Genomic DNA, 26055 nt, shown 5'->3' with positions numbered 1-26055 from the left:
ATGCTGGAGATGTGATGGGAGTAAAAAAAGAGGTAAGCGGGAACATGTTTTTTGGAAGTGTAACAAGTTGTCAGAATTTAAAAATTCCCCACAGCATACTCCATCAGAAATACTGGGGGAGCAAATGGCTGTAACCAAGGAAAAGATTCCTTTGAGCTGGGACAGAGGATCAGAATTGCCTAGACATAAGTAAGGCCTTATTGTGTTTAATTTTGCTGGCTGACAAAAAAAAGCAATTACATGAAAATCAAAATCAAAATCTAAACAACTGTATGTGAAGAATACTGTAGAAAAGATTAAAAAAACCGGAAGACAGAGCTTTAGAAAAGGGATGGAGCAAATTACATGGATACAAATGGAATCTGTGGGAACAATACATGCAGAATAAGTTCAGGAGGAGGAGTGAGGTTTAAGGTAAGACAGGAATTCATCAATTTATGTAATGTTGGTCTGAGTGACAGCTGGTATAAAGAAAGCAAATGTAATGTACAATGTATGTAAATGAAAAAAAAAGTTAAGTCATTAAAAAGTATGAATAAACATTCAAACATACTCACTTGTCTAAATCCGTCTGAAAAGTTGTTTCTGTAATACCGAATTAATGAATTCCACCCATCCATGAGCAGCCCCCACCAAGTCCGCTTTCCTGTCCTGTGGAAAAGAAAGATGCATTTACATTATTCCCGTTTCACCATTTCAGAATAAACCACCTGACGCTCTCCAACATTATAATCCCATTTCAGTACTTAAAAAAGTATGGTATAGTTGTGTAAGTAAACTTACCATGACAAAAGATGTTCTAACACATTACTGTTGCAACAGCTTATGGTGCATGGGGCCCTAGCCCAGATTTTTAATGCTGAAGTGTGTTTTGAAACACAGGAGCTTGATGGATGTTCCTATATAAAATAACAGTTAAAAGTGCCAAAAACCTTAGAGCTGTCTTGCTTCAAGAAGGGAGGGTATAGCCCTGAAAGGAAAAGATACTAGGAGACAAAACACAAGTGTAACTATATACACAAGGGTATTAACATCCTCACTAAGAACACCAAGAAAAATGGGACTGGAGGGAAGGGATGGCTAATATAACAGTGATCTATTAGAACATTTACTGTTATAGTAAGTTACTTGTACAAATGTACTATGTTCAACATTAGATATTGTTGCAGTAGCCTAAATTATATGGGTAGATTACCACAGGTTAAAAAACTCCCGCGGTCGAGTGGCCTCCGAAAGACATGCGTGAATGAGCTTGCCTTCGCTGAAGGATGGGCGTCAGGCTGGCAACTCGGCACGATAAAAATCTACTGCCAATCATTAGCGGACCAGAGTTCCACTGTGGCGACCGCTAACTGGGAAAAGCCAAAAAGACAAACAAACAAACCACAGGTTAAAAAATAAACAGGGAGGAGGAAATAAATTAAAAATTCAGGTACCGCTGGAGGATGACTTAGCAAAGCTTACCCTGGACCTGGAAAAGGAATCCAGTTTGTAGTGCTCTGTAAAGTATGGTCGCAGGACTATGTTGCTATTTCTAGAATACTTAAAAAGTTCACCCCCATTCCAGAACGCCACCAAAGAAGCCAAAGCACTGAGGAATGAGTCCTAACCTTGCCTGAAAGGGGATTATTATTGTGAGAACAGCAAAAGGCAATAGCATGAGCTAACCATTTAGAAAGTACAGTTGTGTAAACTTACCATAAATGTAGATGTTCGAGTGTATTCACTGTTGCAGTCATCACATTTGAGTTTTCCCTGCCAGGGTAGCCCTCGGCCGGCCCGAATACCAGAGACTTAGTATTTCTGCATCGGTTGCTGTCACTTGAGGACTGACGTCAGGTCATCAGTAGTATAAAGTAAGGCAGCCGATGCCATTACATCAGTTTTTCTTGCCCTAACCTGTCAGGAGCCCCCAAAATAGGAGGCCAGGTTCAGGTGGAAAAACTCCATCAGTGGAAAATAAATACCAATATGTCCCTTGTAAGGAAAGGAGAATAACAAGGAAGAATGTTAATAAAAGGAGAAGGAGAAAAAAGGGGGATGGAGGGAGGGAAACCAGGACTGCAATAGTGAATACACTCAAACATCTACATTTATGGCAAGTGTACACAACTGAACTATGTTATTCATATTTCACTGTTGCAGTCATCACATTTGGGAAGATTCCCAAAGCTGAGGAAATGGATGGAGGCAGTCAAGAAAACTAGGGGCTGGCTAGAATGCTCTGCAAGACTGTAGAAGCAAACCCTGCCCTGGATTTGGAGAAGAAAGGCAGGTGGTAATACTTGGCAAAAGTGTGAACATATGTCTATGTTGCAGCCTCCAGGATGTCCCTGGTGGCTACTCCTCTGAGGAAAGCTGCAGAGGTGGAGGCTGCTCTGGTGGAGTGTGTCCTGACACCCTTAGGGGGAGGCTTTCCATGCTGTTTGTAGCAGAAATGGGTGCATCGTGCAATCCATTTGGAAATGGTTTGCTTGGAGATGGCTTTGCCTTCAGCCCCTGTGGCAAAGCTAACCAGCAATTGATCAGACTTTCTGAAGTATTTAGTCCTGTCCAGATAGAATCTGAGCTGTCTATGCACATCTAAAGAGTGAAGAATCCTTTCCCCCTTGTTCTGGGGATTAGGAAAGAAGGTGGGTAAATGAATGGATTGGTGAGAGCCACACTGGACACCACCTTGGGTATGAAGGATGGGTTAGGCCTGAGGGATACTCTGTCTGCATGGAAGATGATGAAGGGTTCCACAGCCATGAGTGCTTGCAGCTCAGAGACTCTTCTGGCCGAAGTGACGGCCAGAAGGAATGCTGTCTTCCAGAAATTTTAGCTCTGCAGAAGAAGCTGGTTCAAAAGGGTGGCAGGGTGAGCTTTTCCGAGACAAATTTAAGGTCCCAGGCTGGTGTTGGTGCTCTTCTGGGGGCCTCAAGTTGCTAGCCCCTCCGAGGAACCGTTGGATCAAAGGATGTGAGAAAAGGGGCTGCTCAGTGGGTAAATGAGAAGAAATAGCAGAGGCATGAATTTTTATAGAGGAGAAAGAGAGACCACTGTATAGTAGGTCAGCTAAGTAATCTAGGATGAGAGAGATGGAGGGCAGTGCCATATTGGCTGCCTTAGCCTGGATCCAGGTGCAGAACCTTTTCCATTTATCTGCATAAGACTTTCTGGTGCTAGGATGTCTGGCTTCATGGATAACATCCAGAACCTGCTTACCGAGGGTGGCAGATTGGTTTGGGGTTAGGGAATAAGCCAAGCTGCCAAATTGAGTGTCTGCAGTTGGGGATGCATGAATTCCCTTTCCCTCTGGGTCAGGAGGTTTGGAATCTGAGGAAGATGCCATGGAGGCAGCAGGGACAGGCTAGGGGAGGAAAGGCATAGACTGATTGGTTGACCCAGGGGAAGGACAGGGCATCCACTTTCCAAGCCATGGAGTGATGCTCCCTGGTGCAGAATTTGTTGAGTTGATGGTTGGTGTGGGAGGCAAAGAGGTCAACCTTCAGGGTTCCCCATTTTTGAGTTATTAGGGTGAAGGTACTTCTGTTGAGTTGCCACTCATGTGGGTCCAGATGATTTCTGCTTAATTGGTCTGCCAGAGAGTTGAGAGAGCCTGGCAAGTATTGTGCTAACAGGTGTAGTTGCATGGAGGAGGCTATGAGCCAAGGGGTTATGGCCAGCCCGCATTGAGAGTAGGAGTGAGTCCCTCCCTGCTTACTGATGTATCATATCACAGTGGTGTTTGTCTGTTTTGATCAGGAGAACGCCTGGAGAAAAAACAGGTTTGAAAGCTATCAAGGCGTGCTGCACAGCCATCATTTCTTTTGGAATGATGTACAGAGGGATTTGCTGTGGGCTCCATTGGCCCTGTATGCACCAGTCATCCAGGTGTGCACCCCAAGTGTACTCTCATGTGTCTGTGGTGAGGGTCTGGGTAGCCAGGGGTGGGAAGAAGGGCAGTCCCTTGTTGTGGGAGCATGCTGTTGCCTACCAAAGAAAGTCCTTTCAGAGGCAAGGAATTATAAGAAGAAGGGTTTCCAGGTCTTGACAGTGTTGACACAAAAGGCTCTTTAGGTACCATTGAAGTTTCCTCATATGCACTCTGGCATATGGAATGAGTAGTATGCAAGATGCCATGAACCCCAGATCTTGCAGGATCTTCCTTGCAGATAGCTGGGGCCTGGTGGCTAGTTGAGAGAAGTAGGCTGTCAGGAAATTTTGTTTCTCTGGTGTAAGGTATGCCATCTGGGATGCTGTGTCCAGACTTGCTCCCGGGAAGACTGTCCTTTGGGTGGGCACCTGTTTGGATTTCTTTTCATTAATTGTGTACCCTGGGGAGGTTCGTGGGGTCTTTACAAAAGCCAGGTGCATGAGCAGCTGTTCGTGGCTGTCTGCCTGAACAAGGCAGTTGTCTAAGTATGGGTAAATTTGAATATTTCTTTGTCTACAAAAGGCAATGGTCGGAGCTACACATTTTGTGAAAACTCTGGGAGCAGTAGATGAGCCACAGGGAAGCGCAGTGAACTGAAAGTGTTGAGATCCTGCCCTGAGGCGGAGGTATTTCCTGCATGATTCCCTGATAGGAATGTGGAGGTAGGCCTCTATTAGATCCAGGGTGGCTAGCCAAGCATCCTTGGAGAACATGGGTAGCAGCTGTTGAAGGGTGAGCATTTTGAATTTTGGAATCACCAGGAAGGTGTTTAGAATGGATAAATCGAGGATGGGGCACCAGAAAAAGTCTGGAGTAGAAGGCTTGGCCTATCTCTTCTACAGGAATGTGCTCTACTGCCTTCATAGACAGAAGGGAAAGGATTTGATTTTGAGCCTCTGCCCACTGATTTGGTGGTAGATATGGGAACCCTTTTGGGATTAGAAGGATGTGGAAGGAAAATTTGTATCGCTGAGACACAATGTTCAGAACCCATTGGTCCTTGGTAATGATGGTCCAGGTGCTTGAGTGAAAGAGTTTTTCTCCTAGGGGTAAGTGAAGGTGGGCAGAGGGGGGGTGTGGGAGTTCTTACCATAAAGGGGTGGCTTAGAACTCCCTGGTTTTGAAGTGGAGGAAGTCCACTGCTTAGATCTCTGCATTCTCTGGGGCTGCTGTCTGGGAGGATGTTTCCGCTGGGCCAGTTTACTCGGAGCAGGAAAGGACCAGTGCTTGCAGGGGCAATGTCTGCTGAACCTAGTGGGCTGGACCTGTAAGAAATCCTTAACTGTTTGCATAGATTTTGCTTTTTCTTCCATATTTTTTAAGACCTCTTCTGCCTTAGTGCCAAATAAGTTATCCTTGTGCAAGGGGGCATCCAACAATTTAGATTTGACATGGTCTGGCAGGGGTTGTTCCTTAAGCCATGCATGTTTTCTAATGACAGATCCAGTGACTGCTGCCCTGCAAGAAGCTTCTAGTGCATCAAAACCACAGTGCAAAGTGTGTTTAGTTACTTAACTTGCATAATTCATTAATTCTTGTAAATCTTTAGATTCTGCCCAAGATGGAAATGAAGACATTTTTTGTTTAAGGAGTTCCATGATATGTTGCTGAAATTTCAGCATATGGAACTGCCAATTTAGTGCCCTGATAACAAGAGTAGCTGAGGTGTATACTTTTTTACCTCATCTGTGCAATGCTCAGGAATCCCTGTCTGAGGGGGTGGGATTCTTAGCAGAGGTTGCTTTAATTCCTTTTGGCCCTTGAGAAATGACCTCAGGGTCAGCTGCTGGATTTTTAAAAAGATATTTGTGTGAGTCAGAGACTCTATAGTACCGGTCAGGTTTTCTGGGAGCAGGAGGTAGGGTGTCAGGAGTCAAGCTGGATTCGAGGAAAACATCCTCCACAACATCCAGGACTGGGGGGGATGGCCAGGGGTCTGTGTTGTGGAAGATCTAGGAATTCCCTGAGTCTCTTTTTAGACTGAGGATAGTCCTGCCTCTCCTACTGGAAATGCTCCCATAGAGTATGCATGGTTTCCCCAAAGGAAAAATCCTCTGAGGAGAGGCTGCAGGAATGGAGTCCTCTGCATCAGAATCCTCATAAGTGGAGAGGGGTTGCATGTCTTCATAGTCAGATGCATCAGATTCATCCGCCTCTTGTTCAGACAAAACTACCGGGGACAGATCTCTTCCTTTTCCTGATCAACATGATAAGGTCTTCCGCCATTTTAAGCATTTGAGACTGAGGCAAGGTAGCAGGCGTCTGAAAGTGGGTAATCGGTTTCTTGGGTGTGGTTCATAACCTGAGTCTAAGAAACTCAGTAATTTCTGAAAGAACAGCAGTCGCGAAAGAAGCCTTCGGTTTGTGTCGAGATTCGGTAGTGCAAAGGACTTCCTCGGAAGCTGGTGCCTGCTCAGCGGCTCCGGACCCATCCAAGGTAGAGATGACCGCAGGATCCCTAGTTGAAGTGTTTTGCGGACTCCGAAAGGGTCTTGGTAGTGGCCTGCGAATCAACTGAAGTGGGCATCAGGGGCTGCGAAAGCACCTCACCGAGTACCGGAGAACTGATGACTAGCTTAACGAAAGTGTCGTCGGAAGGTTTGGACCTGTGCAGTCTTGTCTCTGTCTTTATCTTTATGTTTTTTTCAGAAGATTTGCTGTCAGATGACTTCCAGAAGCCATATCAGAATTAGAGGGCTGTAAGCGAAAATATCTAGCTGCAATAAAGGCCCGACGAAGGATAGTTCTGGTGTTGAACAAAGCACAGAAGTGACACTGAGGAACGTCATGTTCTGGGCTTAAACAAGTGACGCAGTAAGAGTGGAAGTCTCGGTGTGGTATTTGCTTTCCACAGGTGAGACAATTATTAACTTTTTCTGACATCAGTTAGTGCAAGAAAAAAAGAATCCCCAACGGGGTACTTAGCTTTAGAAGACTTCAACTTCAATTCAGTAGACGAAAACTCAGGTAGCGGCCGACCTGCACTCGTGTGAACTGCTTCTGCTTCGGGCTCCACGGCAAGAAGGACTGATGTAATGGCGTCGGCTGCCTTACTTTATGCTACTGATGACCTGATGTCAGTCCTCAAGAGACAGCAACCGATGCAGAAATACTACATTTCTGGTATTCGGGCCGGCCGAGGGCTACCCTGGCAGGGATAATCCAAATGTAATTACTGCAACAGTGAAACACGACAAACATCTAGTCTTCTTTGACATGGCTTGTCCTTTTCTCTTATTTTCATAGTAGACAGACAAATGATCAGCTTTCCTGAAGGACTAATTTTTGTCTAGGTAGTATTTGAGCTGCCAGTGGATATCCAGAATACAGAAAATTTACTCTCCCTTGTTCTTGGGATGAGGAAAACAGATACAGAGATTAACAGACTGGCTCAAGGTAAACTCAGACCACTTTAAGGCATATACGGAGGATTACTTCTCAAAGAAACCCTGCCCTTATGGAAACATTAGGCAGGTTTGACTAAACAAACATTTGTAACTCTGACACTCTCCTAGATGAAAGCCAGAGCAGAGTAAAAAGTACAGTTGTGTACACTTACCATAAATGTAGATGTTCGAGTGTATTCACTGTTGCAGTCATTACATTTGGGTAATCTGCTGGCAGGTTGCCCTCAGTCAGCCTGAATTCCAAAGTCTTGGGTCTTGCATCAGTTTCGGTCTTCTCTTCCATGACGTCAGGTTGTCAGGGGTATAAAACATGCAGCCGATGCCATTTTCTTAAGTTTTTCTTGCCCCCGATGTCAGGTGCCCTATATATATATATATATATATATATATATATATATATATATATATATATATATACATATATATATATATATACATACATGCATCAATATAAACTTTACCTTCATCTACAAGCAAATACACCACATAGGTTGTAGAAGACAGAGAAGGAAAGATAAACTCCAGAATGGCAGGGGGATGGCGGGAAAGTAACCTGGACTGCAACAGTGAATACACTCGAACATCTACATTTATAGTAAGTGTACACAACTGTACTATGTTCTTCGTGTTTCACTGTTGCAGTCATTACATTTGGGTAGAATCCCAAAGCTATGGTTGGGTGGCTGGAGTTAAACGGCATTAGGTGTGGCTATAAGGCCCTGCAGCACTGCAGTGGCAAAGACTGCCCTGGACTTTGAGTAGAGAGGCAAATGATAATGCTTTGTAAAGGTGTGAACAGAACTCCAAGTAGCAGCCTCCAGAATGTCTTTCGTTGGTACTCCTTTGAGAAAGGCTGCTGAAGTAGCTGCAGCTCTGGTGGAATGAGACCTAATGGCCTTGGGCACAGGTTTACCATGGTGTAAGTAGCAGAAACGGATGCAGTGGCTTATCCACTTTGAAATTGTCTGCTTCATAATAGCCTTTCCTTCTGATCCTGCAGCAAATGACACTAGTAATTGCTCAGTTTTTCTTAGAGCTTTAGTCCTGCTCAAGTAGAATCTTAGCTGCCTGTGTGCGTCCAAGGAATGTAGAATTCTCTCCCCCTTGTTCTGTGGATTTTAGATGATTTGTTCTCAGACACCCCCTGTCTGGGTAAAATATGATAAAAGGCTCTACAGCCATGAGGGCCTGTAGCTCTGATACTCTTCTTGCTGAAGTAATTGCTAGTTGCAGAGCTGTTTTCCATGATAAGAACTTTATATATCAGCAGTAGCAGCTGATTCAAATGCATGCAGGGTGAGCTTTTCCACCACATAATTGAGGTCCCATGCAGGTAATGGTGATCTTCTAGGAGGCCTTAGATTTTTGGCTCCTCTAAGATACGGCTTTGGTAAAGGATGAGAAAGAATTGGTGGCTCTGTATTGTAATGAGCCAAAATGGCAGAGGCATGGATTTTAATTGATGAGAAAGATAGGCCTTTGTCAAGCATCTCAGTTAAGTATTGTAATATCTGAGGAATATATGGTTCTGCTGTATCAGTTTCTTGTGCTTGATTCCAAGCACAGAATCTCTTCCATTTGTCAGCATAAGATTTTCTAGTACTAGGCCTTCTGGCTTCCAAAATGACATCCATCACAGCTTTACGGAGAGGTGTTGTTTGTATAACTACATGATCAGCCATGCTGTCAGGTTCAGTGTCTGTAGCTGATTGTGCAGGATCTGATTGTTTTGCTTGGACAGTAGTTGAGGTCTTTGAGGTAAGGTCCAAGCTGGGTACTGAGACAAGTTCCTTAGGATTGGGTACTAGTATTGGCGGGGCCAGTCCGGGGCAATTAGTATCATCTTTGGTTTTTCTTGTCTGTCTTTTAGGAGAAACATGGGGAGAAGAGGCAGAGGAGGAAAGGCGTAAACTGATAGGTTTTTCCAACTGAAGGATAGGGCGTCCACTTTCCATGCTTGTCTGTGATAAGTCCTTGTGCAGAATCTTTTCAATTGATAATTTTGATGAGGCAAATAGATCTATGTCTGGGCTCCCCCATTTCTCTGTTATCATGCTGAAGACTTGTGGATTTAGTTTCCACTCGTGAGAATCCATAAGTTTTCTGCTTAAATCGTCTGCCAGTGTATTTTGTTTTCCTGGCAGGAATTGGGCTAGAAGATGTATTTGGTAGGTCAAAGCTGTGTCCCACAGTGCCATGGCTAATCTGCAAAGGGGGTATGAGTGTGTGCCCCCTTGCTTGTTTATATACCACAAGACTCTGGTGTTGTCCACCTTTATCAGTAATTGTCCTGGATGAAGTATGTCCTTGAAGGCTGTTAGGGCATTTTGAACAGCTAGCATCTCTTTCTGGTTGATATGTAGATGCATTTGTTTTGGGGTCCATATGCCCTGAATTCATCTTCCTGTCATGTGGGCCCCCCAGGCATAATCCGATGCGCCTGTTGTTAAGGTTTGGCTAGCAGGGGGGAGAGTGAAGGCCCGTCCCATGTTTTGGTGACATGCCTTTGCCCACCATAGAAACTCCTGTTGTAGGCAGGAAATGAGAGGAATCATTGCTTCCAGACTGTGAGAATGTTGACTCTATACACTTTTTAGGTACCATTGAAGTTTCCTCATATGCAGCCTTGCATATGGAATCAGTAGGATACAGGATGCCATGAAGCCCAGAGCCTGCAGAATTTGTCTTGCAGATAACTGGGTTTTGGTTTGTTTGTCTGGCGTCACGTAAGCCATCTGGGCAATTGTATTCAAGCTTGCACCCGGGAATGTTATCTTTTGAGAGGAAACCAGTTGTGGTTTCTTTTCGTTTATTGTGTACACTAGGCATGTTAGAAGCCTTTCACAAAAACCAGGTGTCGAAGAAGAGTGTCCTTGTCCTCTGCTTGAATGAAACAGTCGTCCAAGTAAGGATATACTTGTATACATTTTTGTCTGCAGAATGCAATTACTGGTGCCAAGGACTTTGTAAAGACCCTAGGCGCAGTAGATAAGCCAAAGGGCAGTACAGAGAACTGGTAATGCACTAAGCCAGCCTTGAATCGGAGGTATCTTCTGCACGATTGTCTTATTGGGACATGCAGATATGCCTCTTTTAGGTCTAAAGTTACCAGCCAAGCATTCTTGCCCGGCATGGGCAGAAGCTGCTGTAAGGTCAGCATTCTGAATTGTGGAATTCCCAGGTATGTGTTCAAAATCAATAAATCCAGTATTGGCGGCCAGGCCTTGTCCTTTCTGGGTACCAAGAACAGTCGAGTAAAAACCTTGTCCTTTTTCCTGTTCTGGTACTGTCTGAATAGCCCCCATATCCAAGAGGGACGTAACCTGTTTCTGTGCCTCTGCGCAGTGATTTTTTGGCAGATCTGGCCTACAATTTGCCATTGGCAGAGTGTGGAAATGAAATCTGTATCCCTGTGATACGATGTTTAGTGCTAGTTTTCCCTCTATGGGTGCTGCCAAAAGATAAGTGCTTGGTGTAGGTAGAGGGAAGTCATTGGGATTGCTTTCTGTAGGTTTGCGCTTTATCTCCTCCAGATTTGGAGGTGGAAGTGCCCCATTGCTTTGACTTGTATGAATCTTGCGCCTGGTATCTGGAACCCTTAGGGCATCTGGATTTGCCCCTTTGAGCTCTGTCTGACACAGGAAAGGACCAGTTTTTTGTAGGCCAGTGTCTACTGAATCTTGGTCTTTAACAGTTTGCCTAGACTTAGCTTTATCTTCCATTTTCTTTAAAACCTCTTTTGCCTTAATACCAAACAGAGAATCATGCTGTAAAGGTGCATCTAGCAATTTTGCTTTAACATGATCAGGCAAATTCTGTTCCTTTAACCAGGCATGCCTTCCTAATCACAGATCCAGTAACTGCGGCCCTGCAGGAGGCTTCTAAGGATTCAAAACCACATTGCAAAGTATGCTTTCCAACTTGTTCAGCTGCATGCACTAATTCCTGCAATTCTTTATTTTCTGCACATTCTGAAATCAACATCATTTTCTGTTTCAGAAATCCCATAACATGTTGTTGGTACTTAAGCATATGAAATTGACAGTTTAATGCCCTGACTGCCAAGGTTGCAGATGTATAAACATTTTTTCACCATCTGTCCAGTGTCCTTGAATTTCTGTCGGGGGGTAGGATTTTTTGCTGTTGAGGCCTTAACTCCCTGTGGACCCTGTGAAATAGTTTCAAGATCAGCAGCAGGGTTTCTAAATAAAAAATTATGTGAGTCAGGGACCCTGTAATATCTGTCAGGCTTACTGGGAGCCGGAGCTAAGGAGTCAGGGGTCAAGCTTGACTCCGAAAACACATCATCCACAATGTCTAAAACAGGGGGAATAGCTAAAGGCCTGTGCTGAGAAAGAAGAAGGAAATCCCTGAGCCTTTTTTTTGATTCTGAGAAGTCTTGACTCTCCCAGTGAAAATGCTCCCTCAAAGTATGCAAGGTTTCTCCAAATGAATAATCCTCAGGAGGAGATGCAGATGGAATAGACTCCTCAGCATCAGAATCCTCATAGGGAGGTTAGATAATTCTTAATCAGAAGAGGAATCAGAAGAAACAGAAACCTGATCTGAAGATTCATCATCAGTGTCTTGCCTAGGCCTCTTATCAAGAGGGGGATGGGTACCCCTGATCAAGGTAATAAGGTCTTCAATCATTTTGATCATCTGTTTTTTAGGCATAGAGGCCTGTGCATGTGGCTCATAGGTCTTTTTTTAGTTTTAGAAGTTGCTTTTGTCTTTGGTTTTGCAGCTTTCGTCGGTTTGATATACAAAAGTTGAGGTCTGAATAAACCCTCAGAAGCCAGTGCCTGCTCAGCGGCTCCGGACCCATCCGTGGGAGATATATCCGCCGGTCCAATACCTTGAGTATCTTGGCATGCCGGACTCCACATGGGTGTCGGTAGACGCCTGCAACTCTAAGGTAGCGGGTATCAGGGGCTGCGAAAGCGCCTCACTGAGTACCGGCGAACCAGCGACTGGCTTAGGAGAAGTTTCGTCATCTGTTTTGGATCTCGACTGCCTTTCTCTGTCCTTTTCTTTGCGTTTTTTTATGTACTCCAGTAGTCGGATTGCTATCAGATGACATTTCTAGAAAGTTAAATCTGTTTCCAAAATACTTTAATGCAAAGATATACTGACGCTTAATAGTGCGTTGGTTAAATCTAGCACAAAACCGACAACCAGGCACGTTGTGATCAAGGCCTAGGCAAGGAATACAGTATAAATGGAAATCCTTATGAGGTATTTGCTTTCCACAAGTAATACAATTATTAACTTTTTCTGACATTGGTAAAAAGCAAGAAAAAAAGTTTCCCCAACAGGGTACTACTTAGCTTTAGTGAAGACTTCGGTTCTGAAACTCAAATATTTCAGTAGTCGGCCGACCGGCACTTGCGAAATGCTTCTGCTTTGGGCACCGCACGGCAAGAAAGACTGAAGAAAATGGCATCGGCTGCATGTTTTGTACCCCTGATGACCTGACGTCATGGAAGAGAAGACAGCAACCGACGCAGGACCCAAGACTTTGGAATTCAGGCCGACTGAGGGCAACCTGCCAGCAGATTACCCAAATGTAATGACTGCAACAGTGAAACACAAAGGACATCTGTTTTCCATTTTAAGAATCTCAATTTAGCCTGATAAGCTGGTTCAAATACAAAAGGAGTTACGCTTTTAAAGCACAAAGTTAAGATCTTGAAAAGGAGCCACCTTTTTCCTAGGTGGCCAGATATGTAAAATCCCTTTGAAACTACTTGACTTGAGGATGGTTAGAAAAGGGCGAAGGGGATCTGAGGGCAAATAAAGCAGGAATGCCTGACAAATGAGCCTTGACAGAGGACAGTAACTCAAACAAATAACCAAGAACCAGAGGCAACTGGACCTTAAGGGGGTCCTGGTTTTTGGAATGTCACCAACTAGAAAATGTTTTCTACTCGCTCATGAATTCCTAGTAGCAGGACATTTAGCCTTCTTCAATGCCTATTGCTTATCCTCAGAAAAAAATGGTGCCTAAAAGGTATTAAAATTCTATCATCCAGGCAGTCAAGTGAAGAGTTTTCAGGTGGGGGTGCATTAAAGGGCATCTTTCTTGTGCGAGTAAATTCAGTCTGTGGGGAAGCCCGTGGTAATTGCCTTTGGTCACTTTCCACTGTTGATGGGCCAAAAAAGGGGTCAGCCACCACAATCTTTGAATAGTCTTTTTGGATCCTTAGAAGAACCTTGGATATCGGTAGAAGGGGCAGAAAAGCACACAGGAAACATTCCCATTCATGGAAATGAGAAGGCATCTGGTCTTCCAGGCCTGTCTGTAAGAAAAAATGGAGCAAAATTTCTTTAGTAGCCTGTTCTGAAAAGATGTGAACAGGTATACCTGAGGTGTTTCTCACGGGTCTATATCACGTAGTCGAAGTTACATAACTTCGAAGACCTAATAGTCGAACCATTATGTTCGAAGTTACGTAACTTTGACTACCTTAAAAAAAAAAAAAAAACACAAAGGACAACAAAGTAAACTGTCGTAAGCAGGGGGGCAAGCTCCACACCCCCCGCTACTTAAATATACCAACTCCAAGATCGCACCACATTGAACAGCATGGAAACCTCCGCCTATGGAGATTTCCATTCACACGCTCGAACTTTTACAAATTCGAATGTATGGTTTCGACCATATGTGGTTCGAACTTGTAAAAGTTCGATGACATGACAGGAACCAGTTTCTCACAGCTAGATCAAGTTTTGGAAGGCCAAGGGGTGACATTTTCATTCATAAGGGTTTGTCCTGGTTCAGTTTAGCTTGCCTGCTATGATGTTTTGCTCTGATGGGATTGAGCTAATTTGCTACCTCCCAGGCTACTGTAGCAAGTCTGCAAAGGAAGTAAGAGATGGTAACCCCTTTTTATGTACCACATCACTGTGGTACTGTCTGAGAAAACTTGCAGAGGTCCTGGAGACTAGAGATGACTTAGTGCTTTTAAAGCATTTATTACTGCCAACAACTCTGACACTTCTGTGCTTTTGTTTGTCTTGTTTGTACAACATACCCTTTTGACACCGCTTCCCATGTCAGTTCTATACTATCTGCTGTGACACACTGAGCAGGAGGCGGAAAAGAGAATGGGAGACTTGGAGTCTGAGAGAAACGGTCAACACACCACAAAACCCCCCTTCTTACTAACCCAGAATCAGGGATATGAAAAAATAAAGGGTGAAGATGCTGAATCCAGACTGACCTGAGGTACCACTGAATTTTTTTTATCTGAAGTCTTGCCATGGGAATCACAAGAATCATAGAAGCCATGGATTCCATGATCCTGAAAGTCTCTACTTTGTTTGGAGGAAGAAACTCTTCCCATGGTAGAATCTAACAGATATACCAGGAATACAATTCTGTAACATAAGATGAGAGAAAATTTCTGTATGTTCACTTGAAAACACAGACTAGGAAGAGGATTTTGAACACTTTATATGGACTCTTGACAACTGCAGTGTCTGGGAATACAAGACAATTATCCAAATTAGAAAAATGAATGCTTTGAAGTCTGCAATAAGCAATTATTGGAACCAGATGGTTTTATAAATAGCCTTGAATTGACAAATAGTCTAAAGAATATGACAGGGAACTGACAATGTCAGCCAGATAAAGAAAATGGAAACAAAGCATCTGAAGTGTCTGCTGATGGGTATGTGATGGCAGGCATCTTTTAAATGAAGCCTTACCATGAAAGACAGTAAAGGGACCAGAGGTAACAGGGTCTAAAGGAACATTTTGAATTTTGGGACCTTTACACATTGACTTTGAAAGAAATTAGAGGTCTATCACAGGTCTCAAAGTCCCTTCTTTGTTTGGCATCAGGAAAAACATGAATAAAATTCTGTGACACCCTGATCTCCAAGCATTGGTTCTGTAACTCCCTGAAATAACATTCATGCCAGAAGACAAGGACTTAAGGGATAAAGCATGTCCCTGCTGAATGACTTAGAACCCAACTGTCTGCAACACTGTGGTGCCACAAGGGAAGATAAAGACTCAGTGAGAGGTGGAGGTTGCCAGGGAGGGAGCCTGAAGAGGTAAACATTCTAACTTAATGGGAACAAAGTTTATTCTGCCGCCAGTTCAACATTCAGAATTTTTACCTTCAAGCTTCATATGTTAATGTTTTTACTTCTATCTTTGGAAAATATGAAAAAGGTCAACATTCAGAATTTTTACCTGCCAGCCTCGTATGTTAATGTTTTTACTTCTATCTTTGGAGAATATGAAAAAGGTTTTGTGAGACTCTCTCTTTCTTTTTGAAGCCTCCTTCCCACAGATTTTTAAAGTCCTGTTTATTGGCATCTTGTTGCTTCAACTGTTTTCTTTTTTATTTTCTTTTAGGAAAAGGGAACTGGCGAAGAAAAATTTTATTTTCTTTAAAACAGGAAGGTTGGATAACATGATTCACCCCTTGACTCAGCTTTCCCACTCTCATTAAACCTCTGAAATTGGAGCAGAAAACATTTTAATTGCCTTTAAAAAGGAAGGTTGAAAAAGTTGTGCCACCACTTAAACTTATTTTCGCTTCTTGTCAAACCTCTTAAGAACCTCAGCTGCAGGAAGGCCAAACAGGACTTCCCTATCCAAGGAAAAATTTTAAAAAATTCAGTATTAACATTTTCAAGAAAATTCTGAGAATGTAACCAAGCAAATCTTCTCATAACTGACCCAGAAGCAGCAGTGCTGGAGACAGTATTAGCAGTGTCAAAAGAACATTTTAAGACATGGAATAATGGGTCTAGTACTGATGCTCGACAGTGCTTTTCACCGAAGTCTTAATGGCTGGGCATATTTACGCGAAAATGTTTTTAACCGAAAAAGCACTTTCGCGTATGTATGCCTGCAGCCAGAGGGAGTAGTGGGGGAATGACTATTGTGGAGATCGTACTACAGTGCAGGTAAGGGAATTTTTTCCTTTTCCCCACTTTAGTGCGATTTTAGTGAGAATATTAAAGTAGGGGGTGTGGGGGGCACAGCACCCCAAATGGGGGGTGCAGGGGGCGTAGACCCCCTGCATAAACACCTTTTTGTTGTTTTCCTTTTTTTTTTTGGTGCATTTTAACGAAAGTGCTTTTTCGGCGAAAGCGCTTTCGTTAAAGTGCGTTCAGTGATTTTGGATTCAGACTGTTGAACTTTCTTTCAGCAGTCCTAGATCTGGAATAATATGACAAGCAGATGCAGATACAACAGAGACATTTCAAAGCTTTTTGCCTCTGAAGAGGAAAGGTTAACAGTAAACTCTTCTATGTTTTCTAAAGACATAAGTAAAAACATTAGCATAAGAGCTTAGCAGTTTAAAATTCTGAATGTTGAAGTGGCAACAGAATGAGAAGTTATGTACTTACCATAACGTTCCATGTTAGTTGTCTTCTTCTCGCCTTCTTTCTTGCTGGATGGGTTCAGAGCCGAACCTCGGCTCCGACTCGGCCTAATTCTAAAGCTTGAGAGCTATTTTCACCGGCTCGAGGCTACGCTATGTCCCATAATGCTAGGCGTCATATACACAGATCTCGTTTGATAGCTAACACTATGGACATATACGTCCCACCACAACAGAGAATAATCCACCTAATCATAGATACAAAAATAAAGATACATATATATATATATATATATATATATATATATATATATATATATATATATATATATATATGTAAACCCCTCTATAAGAGCTAGCAAAAAAAAGGGAGCAAGGGAGCTAGCTGGGGATATAACTGAGGTGGCAATAACTCTCACAAGGTACTCTAAATCTTCCCAGGCTAGGGGGATGGGGGGGTGGGACGCAAGAAAGAAGGCGAGGAGAAGACAACTAACATGGAACGTTATGGTAAGTACATAACTTCTCAATGTTAAGTTGTCAATCTCGCCTTCATTCATGCTGGATGGGACAGCATCCCTAGCATCTAAGTCCTGGGTGGCTCAATGGAACAAACTCTTGAGTACAGTGGAACCAAAATCAGCCCGACTTCTGGAGGCCATATCGAGCTTGTAATGAGAAATGACGGTATGAGGAGAGGCCCAAGTGGCCGCTGCGCAAATGGAATCCATCGGCAATCTTGCCTGAAAGACTATTGAAGAAGCTAAAGCTCTGGTTGAGTGGGCTCTAGGCTTAGTAGGAAGTTCCCTGTTCCTCAACTGGTAGACCAACATGATAAGACAGGACAACCACCTGGACAAGGTTACCTTAGAGACTGGTTGGCCTTGCTTCCCTTCCGCATAAGACAGGAAGAGCTGGTTTGATTTTCTCATCTGCTTAGTTCTATCCAGGTAGAAGCATAATTGATGGTGAACGTCCAAACAATGTAACTTTCATTCAGCTCTACTGGTATAATTTGGGAAGAAGACTGGAAGATATATGGTCTGATTCAGATTTTTCTCTGAGATTATTTTGGGTAAAAAAGATGGATTAGTCCTAAGTGACACTCTGTCTTTGTGAAAACCAAGATAGGGAGGGCGAACGCAAAGGGCTTGAAGTTCCGAGACCCGTCTTGCTGAGGTGATGGCTACTAAGAAGAGTGTTTTCCACGAGAGCAACTTCAATGAACAAGAAGCCGCCGGCTCAAAGGGAGGAAGAATTAAAGAAGATAGTACCAAATTTAAGTCCCACGGTGGGGGAGGGACCTTAACTGGGGGCCTAAGTAAAAGGGTTCCTTTTAAAAAGGCTTTGCAAAGTTTGTGGGACATGATGCTGGTCTCTGACAAGCCAACGTGGAAATTTGCAATAGCTGCCAGTTGAACTCTGATGGTGGCTGAGGAGGAGCCCAATCAAAAGAGTTCTGCTAAAAACTGTAGAAATGTCTAGACAGGAGCCGTAAAGGGGTCCACGTGTTTTTCCCCTGCCCAGACAGAGAAACGCTTCCATTTGCTAGCATAAGTCTTTCTGGTATTAGACTTGTGAGAAGCGAGGATGATATCGCAAACTGGTTGAGAGATAAGGGGAAGCCTGGCTAGGGTTGGAAGTGGAGCAACCAAGCTGTGAGGTTGAGAGATCGAAGGGACTGATGCAGCCCACCCGAATGATGGGTCAGAAGATCTGGCACTGGGTCCAGATGCCAGGGCTGCTCCAGTAGATGGCATTGCAGGAACGGAAATAAAATTTGTCGAGGCCAGTAAGGGGCAATGAGGATCATCCTGGCTCTCAAGACAGTCACTTTCTGGACTAATTGAGTAATCACGGGAAAGGGGGGGAATGCATACAGAAGACCCCGGGACCAATCGTGAACTAGACCGTCTCTGGGGGGGTAGACCTGGGAGAGGGAAGAGGGTGAAGAAGTCTGGGCACTTACTGTTTAGTGGTGTTGCAAAAAGGTCGCAGCAAGGCTGACCCCACCTTCTGAAAATTCTTTCCACTACTATCTGGTTGAGAGACCACTCGTGAGGCATGAGAATGGCTCTGCTCAGTCTGTCCGCTATAATGTTGGACTTCCCGGGAATATGTGTTGCTACCAGAAACTATTGAGAAGAGATTGCCCATTGCCAAAGTCTGAGTGCTTCTCGACATAGGGGGTAGGATCTGGTTCTGTCCTGCTTGTTGATGTACCATACTACAGACATATTGTCTGTTTGAAATGCAATAGCCCCGGTGGGTAGAGAGTCCTGAAGGGCCTGCAATGCTAAAAGTACCAATCTCATTTCCAAGACATTTATGTGCAAGTGGCATTCGAAGGGTTGCCATGTGCCCTGGACTGTCCTGCCCCGAAAATGCCTCCCACCTGATCAGGGAGGCATCCGTTGTCACAGTGGCAACAGGAGGAGGAAGGACCACAGGTCTGCCCTGGAGTACCTGAGGGGAGACCGTCCACCAAGAAAGGTGTCTTTTGCATGACTGAGTGATTACAATGGTGTGTGACATGGGGAGCTGCTGAAAGGACCACTGGGAAAATAGCATCCACTGCAGGATCCGCATATGAAAACATGCTAAGGGTAGTAAAGTGACTGCTGCTGCCATGAGACCAAGTGTTTTTAGTACAAATCTGGCTTGGACTCTGCTCTCCTGTAATAGGATCTGAACATGGTTGCGAATGTCTGAAACTCTTTGTGTAGGTAGTTTTGCTGAGAGCTCCACTGTGTTTAAAATGGCACCTATGAAGGTAATAGACTGACAAGGTGACAATGCAGACTTTTCGAAATTTATAGCGATACCTAGCGCGTTGCACGTTTGTACAGCGTAATCTCTGGATTGGCGTAGTTGGTGCCTGATGGTGGCAGTAAGGAGCCAGTCGTCTAAATATGGAAACACCTGGAATCTTTGTCGTCTCAGGTGAGTCGCAACCACTGCCATGTATTTGGTACACACCCTGGGGGCTGTGGTGAGGCCAAAGTGCAAAGCTCTGAATTGGTAGTTACTGGCTCCCAGCCAGAAGCGGAGAAACCTTCTGGAGCGCCTGTTCATCTTGATATGATAGTATGCATCCTGAAGGTTTATAGAGCACATCCAATTGTCCTGACCCAGAAAGGGTAGAATGGACTGTAGCGTGACCATCCGGAACTTCGTTCTTTGAACCGACTTGTTCAGCCTGCTGACATCCAAAATAGGTCTCCAGTCCCCTGTCTTTTTTGGTACCAAAAAGAACTTGGAGTAGATTCCGGATCCTTGTTGGTCTGCTGGGACTGGCTGGATGGCCCTTTTTCTTAGCAGCTTTGAAATTTCTAGTGCTGCTTGATCTCTCAGACTGGGTGGCACGTCTGGAAGGGGCCATTTTGGCTGATGTGGGGTGTGAATAAAGGGAATTCTGTAACCCTCGGATATGATCGACCGTACCCATTTGTCTTGCGTGAGGGAATGCCAGGCTTTTGGGTACAGTGATAGTCTTCCCCCGACTGCCTCCGAAGGTGGACAGTCAGGCAGTTCCTCAGAGGTGCTGGAAGGGTTTGTCAGAGAAAGATTCTCTGCTACCCTGATTTTGCGGACCCCCCCTGCCCCCTAGGGTGACATCTGTTATTGTTCCCTCCTCTGCCTCTGGAGGGAAGCTCGCCACGTGCGTCAGGCAGGACTCCGCAGGGTTTCCGGAACCACATTTTTCCACCCTTTTGACCCTTAGGGTATGGTCTAGAAGGAGTGGAAAAACGGACACCCATGGCAGAGATAGTCTTGCCTTCCTGCTCGCACCTGGTCAATGTATCCTTCACTTGAGGTCCAAACAAGGCAGAACCATCAAAAGGGGTGTTAGTGAAGGACGTCTTGAAGGGGTTGGCAAAGTTGCAAAGCCGCATTCAGGCGTATCTCCTTAGAGCAATGCCCGTGCCTGCCGCCCTACTTGCTCCATCGGCGGCATAGGAAATGAGCCGCATGGAGGAGTTTACAATAGAGTTCAGGGTCCCCAGCTGGGAGTTGATCTTTTCCTGAGACCCCACAGCTGATGGGTCCTGTAAGGTATCACCTAGTTCTTTGAGAAGGTCTCTCTGAAGACGGGTGAAATGGCACAAATAATTCAGCGAACTCATGGCAAAGGTCACTGAAGAAAACATCCGCTTGCCGTAGCTATCTATAGTCCTAGATTCCTTATTAGGAGGATGGACAGGAACTGAAGGGTCAGCCAACTCCTCCTTAGTGGCCGCCGCCACCACCATGGCATCACACGGGAACGCCCTTAGTTAGAAACTGCTTGTCCGAAGGGGCTGTAATAAATTTTGTCGGCATCCAGGGAGTTGGTTCCATAGTATCCGGAGCCATCCACACCTTCCAAGCCACCACCTCCATGAGTGGGTCGAAAGGCGGGGACACCCAGGAAGTGGAAGGGCGAGAACTGAACGCATCCAGAGGCTCGTCCTCGGAAGGGTTGAAGCAGACCAGTTCCCCCTCTGTTTAAGGATTTCTAGGATGTCAAAAAATGAGACATCTTCAGAGGGGGACCTTGGGGACTTTTCCGAATCATCCAGGTCGGTGTCAGATGTCACTGACTCCGGGGAGTCCACATGCTTCCTCTTGCATGTCCTCTTCCGAGGGGGCTCCCCCGCAGGATCAGGGGAGGCCTCAGAAGAGGAGGATAAGCCCAATGGGGTGACCTGGAGCGTTGGTTCTCCATGCTTGGGTTTGGGAGGGTAGGCAGAGGCCGAAGCAGGCACCATGGAAGGAGGGGCCAATGGGGCCGACCATGGCACCGGTATAGGAGCCAGCACGCTCCTCATGACCTCAAAGGCACCCCTATCAGGCAGAGAAGAGGGACCCAGCTCCGAAGAGATGAGAGCTCCTCCTAGCACTGAGAGGGAAGGCTCCGAGGCCAATGTCGGGGCCGAACTCACCTGCGCCGATGCTCCGAGAGGGAAAACGGGGTCGGACAAGGGTCCGATGCCACTCGCCCCCTCTGAACCGATGAGGAAGTCCCGGCGCCCGGATCCCTCCAAGGACGGAGCCAATGAAGGGATCAGAGCCGACAAAGGAACCGATAAGGGTGGAATCGGTTCCGATGCCCCCACAGTACCTACCCCGACGGCCTCCAGCTCTGAGCTCGTAGGAATAATCGGAGGAGGAACTGGAGCAGGCGTTGGGGAAGCTGCTGTCTGTTGAGATGGGCTATGCAATAACTGGGCGAGCGCCTGCGACTTCAAAAGCCTACTGAGTACCCTCTCGAGGTCGTGGTCCGAAAGCCTGGAAGATCTAGAAGAGTGAGACCTATGGCTCCGCTCAGACAGCAAAGGGGACTTCGGAGCCGACCTGACCGACACCAATGAAGGAGATCGGGAACGCTTTCGGCTTGGAGATGGCTCCGACACCAAGATCGGAGCCGACTGAGGCCTCGATGTATCGGTTCCGGCTGGAACCGATGAGGCAGTAGAAGGTCCGCTCGGTGCCGGCTCCGGACATGGAGCCGACAGTTTGGCGGGCTTAGAAGGTTTTCCTGACAGAGGCTTGGTAGGAGAACCTTCGGGCTTTAATAAGCCCCTTAGGATGAGCTTATTTCTGCATTCCTGCAGGACTCTTGGGCTAAAAGCATGACAGATGAAACAAGAGTCCTGCAGGTGCAGAGGGCCCAAACAATACATACAAGAAGTGTGACCGTCTGTCAGAGACATCTTCTGACAGCACGAGTCACACTTCTTGAATCACGATATCTTGGTATCCTTAGACATGATACCACAGGAACGGGACAAAAAAGTCTAGACAAGTATACCAGATGCATCAAACACACACAACACTTGAAAAGACACTCTCAAAGAAAAATTAAGTTTACTACAGTAAAACAACAAAATTACACACACACACACACACACACACACACACACACACTATGAATGGAACCTGCACAAAATACTATAAAAAGGGGGGGAAAGGCCTAACCACCTTAAGGGTGGAGAAGAGTAAGGAAAACTATTAATAAAGGGGGGGAAGACTAGTCGAGAGACTGCTAACACTACTAGAAAAGATCTCAGGGAAAAATATCTATCAAAAACTAACTATAAATATAAAAAATCTTAAATATGACCTGGAGCCGGTGAAAACGCAACCTCGTAGCTGAAGCGGCAAATGAGATCTGGGTATATGACGCCTAGCATTATGGGACATAGCATAGCCTCGAGCCGGTAAAAATAGCTCTCGAGCTTTAGTATTAGGCCGAGTCGGAGCTGAGGTTCGGCTCCGAACCCATCCAGCAAGAATGAAGGCGAGACTGACAACTTAACATTAAACTTTCTACCCAAATCTGTCAAAAGCTTTCCCATCCTTATCTGATTAAATGAGATTAGTATTATCAATTTTTCTAGCAGCAACAGTTCTGCATACAGAAATCACTGCTGGGTCAGCTCTAGGATTACAAACCAAGTATTTGCAAGTCTGAGGTGCCCTGGACAACAACCTTATCAGACATCCTAGTTGCAGGAGTTTGACTGTCAGGCACACTACAAGTTGTGAGAAAAAAAAGTCTAAAGCAGATAAAACAGGAACAACAACTGCAGACTGGGGAATAGCCAACTGTAAAAAAAAAAATCCTAATAAATTAAATGAGCAATATGAATTTTATTCTGATTCCACTGAGCAAACCTGTTTCATTTTAGGTAAAGCTTCATGAAAGGAATGGCCTTATTTAGGGAATTCTGCAGCAACACTTTCCTCAGAAGCAAAATCTTCAAGAGGAGTAGAAGATCCTATAGAACAACATTCACCCTTCACTTCCTATCCTTCTGAATGTCAGGATCAGAACACGATGGAATTTTGTTTCCCTTTTCTAATAACGAAATGGGAACAGAAAAAGCAGAAATCAACTCCCTAGCAAATCTTCCCTCTCTACAGAAACAAGAGGCCACCTTTTGTTTCACTTTTATTTATTTCCGCCTGGGAGACACTCTGCAAAAGGATCAACCCGAAAGGGGTACAATCTACTGGGGCTCAGAGTCACTTTCCCAGCTGTGTGTTGTTTCATTAGTCCTTCCTCTGAGACTGAAAAGAGTGGTTCTCCTTTTCCACTGAGGGCATCCTGACAGCTGGGGAGGACATGCATCTCCCCCTGTTCCTTAGTGGCTGTAGGTGCTACCCTTGAGGGACTGGGGAAAAAGATGAGTAGTCTGAAGAACCAAGACTGGCCACAGCACAGTCACCCATCATAGTTTCGTAGTTTCATAGTTTAGTACTAGGCTATCTGCCCTGAGGCATTTGCAAGCCTAGCCCTAGAGATGTGGCTTTCGCCACCCCATGTAGTGGTACTAAGGTGTATAGAATAAATTGCCTTTGTCTAGTAGTGACACACTGAAGACCCCGGGGTAAACCTACGATCTCCCATCCACTCGTCAAGATTTCTCTTGAAGAGAGTCAGTGAGGGGCTCTGCCTAACATGGACTGGGATTTTGTTCCAGAGTATGGGAAGCCTCTGAGTTATGAATCTGTCCCTCCAGCATGTTCTATTCATGTTTGTACTGAGGTTTAAATCTTTGGCTCTCGTGGTTCTTATGGATTTTGATTTTTTGATGTGGAGCATGTCCATCAATTCCTGGTTGGACATGGCCTTGTATGTCAGGCACAGATCACCTCTGAGCAGGCGGTATGCTACTAAATAGAGCTGGAGTTTCTTTAGCCCAGCAGCATATGACATATGTTGGAAACCCTTGATCCTCTTGGTGAGGTACTTCTGGGGTCTCTCCAGCTGTTGTAAGTGCCGGGTGAGGTACATACCAAATGGGGCACTGTACTCAATCATGGGCCTGATAAGGGAGGAGTACAGGGGCACGATGACCTCCTTTGATCTGGATGTGAACCCCTTCATGATAAGGTGGGCAAGGTAGAAAGTCTTTCTAACCACTTTGGCAACGTGGGTGTCAAATGAGAGGTCACTATCAACTTGGGTCCCCAGGTCTCTGATTACTTTTTCAGTACTCAGTGGGTTACTGTCTATGTGATAATTTGTGGGTATTTTGTTTTTCCCAAAGGGGATGACTATACATTTCTTGGCATTCAGTTTAAGGCCATGATTCCAGCACCAGTTGTCCATTTCGGTGAGGCCTTTCTGTAGGATGTATGTGTCAGCTGGTGTATCGACTATGGCGCCTAGTTTGCAGTCATCTGCGAACTTTGTCAGCCACAACCCTCCCATGTTTGCTTTCACATCTGAGAAGTAAATGCCGAACAAGAAGGTCCCAGGGCAGAGCCCTGTGGGACACCACTTGTGACTGGCTTTGAGTCTGACATGGCTCCCGCAATCTTGACTTTATGGGTTCTGTTCTTTAGCCAGTTTGCAACCCATCTTGTGACATATGGATTTACTTTTAAGCTGTTTAGCTTTTCTATGATCCCGAGTGGGGTATTGTGTCGAAGGCTTTAGCCAAGTCCAGGTAGGCTGTATGGACTGCCTTGCCCTCATCAATGGCTCTAGTGACTGTTTCAAAAAGTCAACCAGGTTCAAAAGGCAGGATCTGCCTTTTACAAAGCCGAACTGGGTGGGATCAAGTGTCTGTATGTCCCCAATGTCGTTGTTTATGAGTTCCATAATAATTCTTTCCATAGCTTTGCAAACCAGGCTGGTCAAGCTTATGGGGCGGTAGTTCCCAGGGTCTGTAGTGGAGCCTCCCTTGTGGAATGGTACCACTGTTGCTGTACGCCAGTGTTCAGGTACATATCCTGTAGTAAGGCTAAGGTTAAATAACATTTTTATATGCAGGTTTAGCTCCTCTTGGAGTTCACGTATCATGCAGCTGGGGATACCATCAGGTCCCAAAGATGCTGTGTTTTTTGCTTTGTTGAGGGCGGTTCTCACCTGGACATCAGAGATGACAGGGAGGTTACATTCAGCTGGGATGAGTACTTCTTCTTTTGGAGGCGAGGGAGGGGAGAAATTTGCACTGAACCTGTCTGCCAGAATGTTGGCAATATCTGTGGGTTCGGTAAATTTTTTGTCGTTGTGTACTAACTCTGAGCATATCCGAGTGTTTCCGCCCAGGTTTCTAACATAACTGAAGAATGCCTTGTGGTTATCTTTAGTGTCCTTGGCGATTTTCTCTCAAAGTTGGCCTTGGATATTTTTATGAGAGAACGTAGCTTTCTACTAGTGCTGATCAGAGATGCCTTCCCTTTATGGGATTTTGCTCCGTCTTGCAGTAGCTTCCTTCTTTTGTTATACAATTTGTTTATGGCTGGGGTCCACCACACAGAACGCTTTCCTTTGGTGGAGAGGGTCTTGGTTTTATTTGGGATTGCATGATCCATGCATTCTTGGAGATGTCCGTAGAAAGCATTTGTGTAGGATTCAGCATTGTGGGATGTGGTTTCCATT

General features: G+C 45.0%; 1 protein-coding gene across 1 annotated transcript in view; it reads right to left on the bottom strand.

Moving 5' to 3' along the window:
• Positions 1-26055, bottom strand: part of SACM1L (SAC1 like phosphatidylinositide phosphatase) — a 1643742-nt gene that overhangs the window by 351676 nt on the left and 1266011 nt on the right. The window contains exon 16 of the mRNA XM_044065524.1: positions 558-651. Coding sequence (XP_043921459.1) covers positions 558-651 — 94 coding nt within the window. The remainder of the gene's footprint in view (positions 1-557; positions 652-26055) is intronic.

Source organism: Protopterus annectens, chromosome 3.part0 (assembly GCF_019279795.1).
Source record: "Protopterus annectens isolate FY-2018-M chromosome 3.part0, PAN1.0, whole genome shotgun sequence".
Lineage (NCBI taxonomy): Eukaryota > Metazoa > Chordata > Ceratodontiformes > Protopteridae > Protopterus > Protopterus annectens.
Note: the sequence above shows the minus strand (reverse complement) of the source record. Positions and strands in the feature narration are given on the sequence as shown.